Consider the following 7,856-nt stretch of genomic DNA (forward strand, 5'->3'; position numbering starts at 1 on the left):
TATATCTCCCTTTGTACAATCAATGGGTATGCCACATTTAATTCACTCACTAAAGGTAACAGCAAGGGCCACAAATTCTGATCAACACCTTGTGCAATATGTTTGCTGACTTCTCATATGGTACAACATACAATTGGTCCTCTGTATACATGGATTCCTTATCCATGGATTCAGCCATCCACAGTTGGAAAATATTTAAATATATAGAGTCCAAAAAACAAAGCATAGTTTTTTCCATTTTATATAAGAGACACCGTTTTACTACACCACTGTATTTAATGGGATTTGAGCATCCACAGATTTAGGTATCCATGGAAGGTCCTGGAACCAAACCCCAGCAGATAACAAGGACCTGCTGTACTTGTTGTAATGTACCTTCAAGTAATTTCCAACTTATGGTGGTCCTAAGGAAACCTATCACAGTGTTTCCTTAGCAAAATTTGTTCATAGGTGGTTTGCGTTTGCCTTCTTCTGAGTCTGAGAGAGTGTGACCTGCCAAACACAGTGGGTTACCATAGCTAAGCAGGGATTTAAACCCTGCTGTCCAGAGTCACAATCCAACACTCAAACCACTACACCACACTAGCTCTCATAACATACTTATGTCCTATTGCATTTCCTTGCTCCCCAAAGTAGAAAAGCAACATTTTAATATGGAAGGCAAGAAAATTATTATGTATTAAAAGTCTGTAAAGTGACTTAGAATTGAAGCTACTGGGTATACAGTACTTATTTTACTGCAATATTCTGTCTTACATGGCCTGTTATTTTACATTAGCAATTGCATTTTTCAGTAACTGTTGATACAGAGCAGGTTTGGGTTTTCTGGTACCAAGTATACTCTTACCTGTTATGAGCATGGGCATCTATTTAAGTTCAATTGAAGCCATATAGGGCTTTATAGATCAGAATATAAAGTTCGAATTGTGATCAAAAACAGACTGGCAGCCAGTGGAGCCACTGCAACAAGGGAGTTGAATGCCCCCTGTAATGTTAAAGAGTAATACACTATAGTATGTACACACACAAAATGGACAGTACTTGAGCATATTAGAACTATATAAGCTGGACAGCCATTTCAAAATTCAACCAATCAATTAATTTTAAAGATGTTCCTTTATTCATTATTACAGTACTTAGTGTAACTGTAGATCCTTGTATTAATGCATAAAGAGACTGTGGATATGGAGGGCTAATAATAACAATAAGAAGAAGAAGAAGAAGAAGAAGAAGAAGAAGAAGCAGTGATCCTCCATTCCATCTGCCTTGGTCCAGGCCTCAGAGGTAGAGAAGAACTGCTGGACCTTATTCCCTTCCCCACCACCTCACCCTTCTCCTTTTATGTCGTGTCTTTTTAGATTGTAAGCCTGCGGGCATGGAACCATCTAACTAAAAGGTTGTACAGTCCGTCCTCGCCTTACGCGGGGGATCCGTTCCGGATCCCTCCGTGTAAGGCAAATTCCGCCTATGCTCGAGCCCCATTGGAAACAATGGGGCTCGTGCGCAGAGGCGCGCACGCGTGCGGGGCGCAACGGGCGCGCGCACGCATTCAATTGAATGGGACACAATGCCCCTTCCGCCCCGTGCGCACCCCGCGGCTTGAGCGTATGGCGCGCCCGCGTATGGCGCGGGTGCACTGTATGTACAGCGCTGTGTAAATTTACAGCACTTTATAAATAAAGGTTAATAATAATAATAATAATAATAATAATAATAATATTTCAAATCATTTCAAGAAAGCCAGCCCTAAGCAGGCACTGAAAAAAGCTGAATTGGATAACTCTGCATTCTAGAAATGTCTCAGTACTGTATTTTTAAATGTGACATAAGTTTGGCATCAATGGAAGTAGCCTTACAGGAATGTTCTTAAAACCTAAAGAACCAACCAATGAAGGGCTTTGGATGGGAATCCCTATTTACTGTATCTGCTGAAACTATACATGGTGTCATGGGAATCTAGGGTTTCATTTACACTGCTGAGTTTATGCAGTCTGACACTTATTTAACTGCCATGGTTCAAAGCATAGAATTTTGGGATTTGTAGTTGTATGAGATATTTAGACTTCTCTATGAGAGAGCTCTGGTACCACAGCAAATTACAAATCCCAGGACTCTACAGGATGGAGCCATGTCTGTTAAAGCAGTGTCAAACTGCATTAATTCTGCACGGCGGCAGCAGCCTAAGTATGGTGCTTCTGTGCATCAATATCAACTAATAATTTCAGACATGACAGATCATTAGAGCATACACATACCAGATTATAAAATTCAAAAACAGGAGTGCATCTGGCACTCAGCATAGCAAAACTAACCTGATAGGCCTCATAGGACACAATAGGTAAGGCACATATCACACTATGTGACATTACTTGGCATATCCTTGGAAATGAATATAAGTACAGGAAAATTTGCCAAGAAAACCCCACAATAGGTTCGCCTTAGGGTCATGGTGAAACAACTTGACACAGATCAGCAAATAACAAAGTTAATGGGAATTACTTCTTTAACAGAAAATATTGTATCAGGGCAGAAATAGCACAAAAGGAATAAATAGCAAAGGGTTCCTACAATACAACATGTTTCAGCAAACATTTTATTCAAAACTAAGAATATGTGAGTGTAAAATGAAGCAACCAGGTCAGGTGTGCCTTGCTGATTACTGTAAACAGAAACTTTTTGAATCTTCTAGTGATCACTTTAAATTTTCTGCCAAACTGTGACCAAGAGTATTTTTTTAATTTCTTTCACCATTCTACATTTTTTAATATTTTTCGCTTGGGTGGTCATACTCACAGTTAGGGTTGCCATAAGTCAGGACCTCCAAACCGGGACAAATGTAGGACAACATTTTCAAATGTAGGACACGTTTTTAAAAGGGAGGACACGCGAAAAAATTTGATGATTTTTTAAAAAATGTTAATACAAATGCATGTTTCTTAGGCATGATCAAAATGGAGGACATTTTGGCATTCTTCCTAGACAGATGGAAGAAATGTACTTCCCTTTCTGGCCAAACCACCCCCCTCCATTCCGTCATCATCACTATCATTTTTTAAAACAAGGCAGACCTGTTAGCATCAAAAGCACCAAAAATACACAAAAAAGACACTTTGAGGGAAATAAACCTTTGGAAATGTGCACCCACCTCCTCTTCCTCATCCTCCTCCCCTTCTTCCTCTTACTCCTTCCTCTTCCTCCTCCTCCTCCTCCTCCGTCTCTTCTTCTTCCTCCTTGGCGCCATGCGCCAAGAAAGGGCACTTTTTCTTTCCCCTGGCTGGCCCAGAGGCTCACTCCTCCTCCGAGGCTCCACCTCCCTCTTGAGGCTAGCCAATGGAGAGCTGGGGCTGGAAACAGCCTCGCCCTCGCTCTTCTGCCATTGGCCAGCGAGCCTCAAGGGGATGAGCACTCGTTATTTTAGCCCTGCGCTTGTGCGAGAGCGGGACAAGCGCGAGCTGGTGCCAGCCGCAGCCCAGGAAAGTGCTGCGAGCGGCGCAGCCGCGCAGATGAGAAGTAGGAGGTAGGTGGGCTAAGCGCCGCATGCGGAGCGAAAGGCGGAGGAGGAAGAGAGTGAGCTGCGCGGCTGCACAAAAAACAAGGAGGTGGGGGAGGAGGAGGTGGGTGGCCGCTGCGGGACCGCGCAGAGGCAGAGGAGGAGGAGCGCCGCCCGGCCCGCAGCAAAGGCTGAATCCGGGCCCCAACCCCTGAATTGGTGGAACTGAACCGGGCCGGTTCAACCAAAACCGGGACAGTCCCACCTGCAGGCAGGTTATGGCAACCCTACTCACAGATCACTGCTTTCTTAATGTGAGGGAGAGGTGGTAAGGTATACTTGCCCACTTTCCCTTTTTCTTTCAGTTTTGCTATTCACTAGTGCTCACTAAGGGATTCTTGAAGCAGCTGCTATTTACACTACTTGCTGTAAGCAGGTCCAGACAACTAAATGGGCCCTTGGTATCTACTGAAGTTTGGTTCCAACTTCCAAGACCCCCTGTGGATACCAAAATCCATGGATGCTCAAGTCCCATTATATACAATGGACAGTAAAATGGTGTCCGTTACATAAAATGGTAAAATCAAGGTTTGCTGTTTGGAATTTGTATATTTTTTTAGTGTTTTCAAGCTGTGGATGCTTGAATGAGTGGATAAAAAATCCATAGATATGGAGGGCCTACTGTACATTAGGGCCAGTCACAGTAGAATCCCATTATTTCCCAACTCAAACTTTATTCCATGGTTTAACTGCAGCAACGCTGCTGCAACCTGATACTGAATGTATGTGTTACGCCAGCCTCGAAGTGCCCTTACTACTAAAACAACTTCCAGCTAAACCAAGGATAAGAAGGGGAAAATGGGTACTGGGGTGGTGTGAAAGGATTTTGTAAAAAGCTTTTTTTGTCACAGGCTTTGTTATGTGAGCATACCGTACTTAATAGTTCTTAAGAATACAGCTTTCTATATCCGGAGAAAAAAATACTGGCATCGCTGCTTTTTGGTTGTTATAAGTACAGATGGCCTCCTGTATCCAGGGATTCTTTACCCAGGGATTCAAGCATCCATGGCTCGAAAATATTCAAAAATATATATAAAGTCCAAAAAGCAAACCTTGGTTATGCCACTTTATATATGGGGCACTATTTTACAACGCCACTGCATTTAATGGGACTTGAGCATCCATGGTTTTGGTATATGGAGATGGGGGGGGGGTTCCTGGAACAAAACCTCAGTTGCTACCCAGTGCCTCCTATGTGACTTTGTACCCATATTCTTACGGTACATTTCAGTACACAACAGGCCAACTTAAGAATTACACAAATATTGCAGCAGCTTGATTAGTCTGAACATATGTACACTAACCAAGGAAAATGGACCAAGCTCTTCCAATTAATGGATGTCCAAATTATTTGTTTTATGCAAAATGATGAAAAATCAGGACCCTAACCATTATTTTGTAGCTTGCCCGGTTTGAGGCCTTTCGGAAATTAAGTAGGCAATTTCAGTCCTGGTTGCCATGGAGACGAATGCACAGCAATGATTATAATCAGGCTATCATGATCAACGGGAGGACCAAAGATTGAACTGGCCTGGAAATTAACTATGCCAGTAAAGGTAATCCCAGAACACAGTTGTAGTGAACAACTCTAAGAATACGCTAGCAAAAGCAAAATACTCTTGTGCATCCATATACTTCCTCTACATAGCCTCTTTAACCTGAAATATCTTAAACTTTGGTTACACAGGGACAAAACACAGTGCAGAAATAATCCAATTTGGTACCGCTTTAACTGCCCTCGCTGAATGCTAGGGAGTTCTGGGAACTGTAGTTTTGTGAGACATTTAGCCTTCTCTTTCAGAGAGCTCTTGTGCCACAATAAACCATAATTTCCAGGCTTCCCTAGCACTGAGCCAGGGCAGCTAATGAGGTCTCAACTGGATTATTTCTGCAGTGTGTTTTGGACCATAGTTATTGCTTCAAGTCAACGACTGAGCAGCAGGTCCCAGATATAATTTTCTGTCCTCTTTTGTTTTCAAGGATGTTTTCAGGGATGGTGTGGCCTATACCAGTTCACGGCGGCAAGGAACCTGCCCCTGGATTTGTTTCAGAGAAACACAAGATGGACATTTTGGAGAAGAATTCTCCAAACTGTTATAGCCATCCTACCATGAGAGCTCAATATTCAAACACTATATACAGTGGTGTCACTATGGCTGGTGTCACTCAGTGTGGATTCCTAGCATGTCAACCCTAATGCACCTTTACAAGGGTGCTCTAATTGGATTTTGGATCAGAGAAGCCTCTTAATACACACATTGTATTATAGCAATGGGAATTCCACTGCTGGAAGTATGCAAAAGTGCAATTCTTCTTTAAAACCACTCCTGCCCCTTTAACATTGATCAAAAATTTGTTTGTTTGTTTTTTTAACCAGAAATAGATTTCTGCCCTCTTTTGTTTTCAGGGATGGCACAGCCTACTGGACCTGTTGAATTTGCCCACCATGTTTTAACACAATACAAGATGGACACTTTGGAGAAGGGTTCTCCAAACTGTTATAGCCATCCTACCATGAGAGCACAATAATCAAACATTATGTCCCTGGCAGATGAGGCCATATTTTCAGAGTGGAGGCTAGACACTGAACTGAAGACAACAGATATTACACTAACCATTTCCAGCTTCAGTAAAGCAACTGTGAAGGTTGGGGAATAATCTCCCCCCCACATTTATGGAGTATGGGGCACAACATCTGCAATAATGGGAAAAACCATTAATATAAATACTGTAAATATAAATAAAAGTCATAAATTATTATTTTTTTAACCTAACACTTCTCTAGGAAATTTTAGGGCCTCCAGCACAACTCTATGGTCACTTTCCACCAGACATTGAGCAAGGAATCATGCTGTAGGGTCTAGAGCAGGGGTTGGCAATCCCCAGCCCACAGGCCAGATCTGGCCCGGCGAGGCCGTGGGACCGGCCCCAGCCTGGTCCTGCTGCCGATTGCCGCCGGAGTGGGGCAATCGGCGGCAGGGCCTCTCGCACGAGCGGCCTTTGGCCCCGCGCCATCACGCGAGGCCAAGGACCGCTCGCTCAAGAGGCCCATGGTGAGGGCGCGCCTTTGGCCGCTCGCGCAAGAGGCCCATGGCGAGGGCACGGGGCCTTTGGCCGCTCACGCGAGAGGCCCATGGCAAGGCGCGGGGCCTTTGGCCTCTCATGCAAGAGGCCCATGGTGAGGGCACAGGGCCTTTGGCCTGTCGCGCAAGAGGCCCATGGCGAAGGCGCGGGGCCTTTGGCCTTTCGCGTGAGAAGCCCATGGCGAGGGCGCGGGGCCTTTGGGGGGCAAGCGGCAGGCAAGGGGGAGCAAGCGGGGGCAAGGGGGGGAGAAGCGTGAGAAACGTGCGTTTATATTAACATTTGTTTAAAAAATCAGCAATTTTTTTGCGTGTCCTCCATTTTTAATAAAAAGTGTCCTCCATTTGAAAAATTTGTCCCAGTTTATTTATTTATTTAAAATTTTTAAAAATTATTTATTTAGTTAGTTTTTGGCTTCGGCTCCCCAGTTGTCTGAGGGACGGCAACCCGGCCCCCAGTTCAAAAAGGGTGCCTACCCCTGGTCTAGAGAGTCCTGTAGAGAACATATTAAACAAATCTGCAAGTCATCAAATCTGCAAAAGGGAAACTAGCAAGTGTGTGGGGCTGACTGTATGCTTACCTGCACATGGAGTTGGCAGCATACTGGGTACAAACTACAGTTGGCCCTCCAAGGATTCCTTAGCCACAGATTCAACCATCCATGGCTTGAAAATATTTAAAAATATAAACTCCAAAAAACAAACCATGGTTTTGCCATTTTATATAAAGCACGCCATTTTACTACACCACTGTATTTAACAGAATGAGCATCCACTCATTTCGGTATCGGTCCTGGAACCAAACCCCAGTACATACCAAGGGCCACCTGTACTGAAATGCTTATTTATTTTTAGTACACTGACAATCCAAACACCTTGATGCATGCTAAATTACATTTCACCCCAAGTCACATAAATAAATAACAGAAATAATATATAAAAATAATATATACTGTAAATATGAACTATTGCCTGCATCATGTTCCAGATCAGAACAATTGTAGAGCACATCTATATAGCAAATACTGATATATTTGTTTATTTAAAAAGGAGATATAACTTTGGATTATATCTAATGTTAGCCCAATTAGTGTAGATGAAATGAAATTACTGAAACTTATTAATCATCAGTTATGTCCCATTCATTATAATGAATCTATTTTAGTTCAGATTCACATTTGCCTATTTGCACCAATTCTAGCATGGGTTTTTTAATATTCCTTTCA

The 7,856-nt window shown here is 43.1% G+C and overlaps 1 protein-coding gene across 3 annotated transcripts in view; it reads right to left on the bottom strand.

Annotated features, from left to right (window-relative positions):
- WDR7 (WD repeat domain 7) overlaps positions 1–7,856 on the bottom strand; it is a 323,814-nt gene that overhangs the window by 304,479 nt on the left and 11,479 nt on the right. Inside the window, exon 1 of one of the 3 annotated variants that reach the window (XM_042451350.1) lies at positions 3,146–3,170. The exons of 1 other annotated variant lie outside the window; for it this stretch is intronic. In XM_042451350.1, coding sequence (XP_042307284.1) covers positions 3,146–3,159 — 14 coding nt within the window. In that variant the 5' untranslated portion in view covers positions 3,160–3,170. Of the gene's footprint in view, positions 1–3,145; positions 3,171–7,856 lie in introns of those variants that run through there. One more of the 3 variants, XM_042451352.1, reaches the window with a different exon arrangement.

This window comes from Sceloporus undulatus, chromosome 2 (assembly GCF_019175285.1).
Source record: "Sceloporus undulatus isolate JIND9_A2432 ecotype Alabama chromosome 2, SceUnd_v1.1, whole genome shotgun sequence".
Taxonomy (NCBI): Eukaryota; Metazoa; Chordata; class Lepidosauria; order Squamata; family Phrynosomatidae; genus Sceloporus; species Sceloporus undulatus.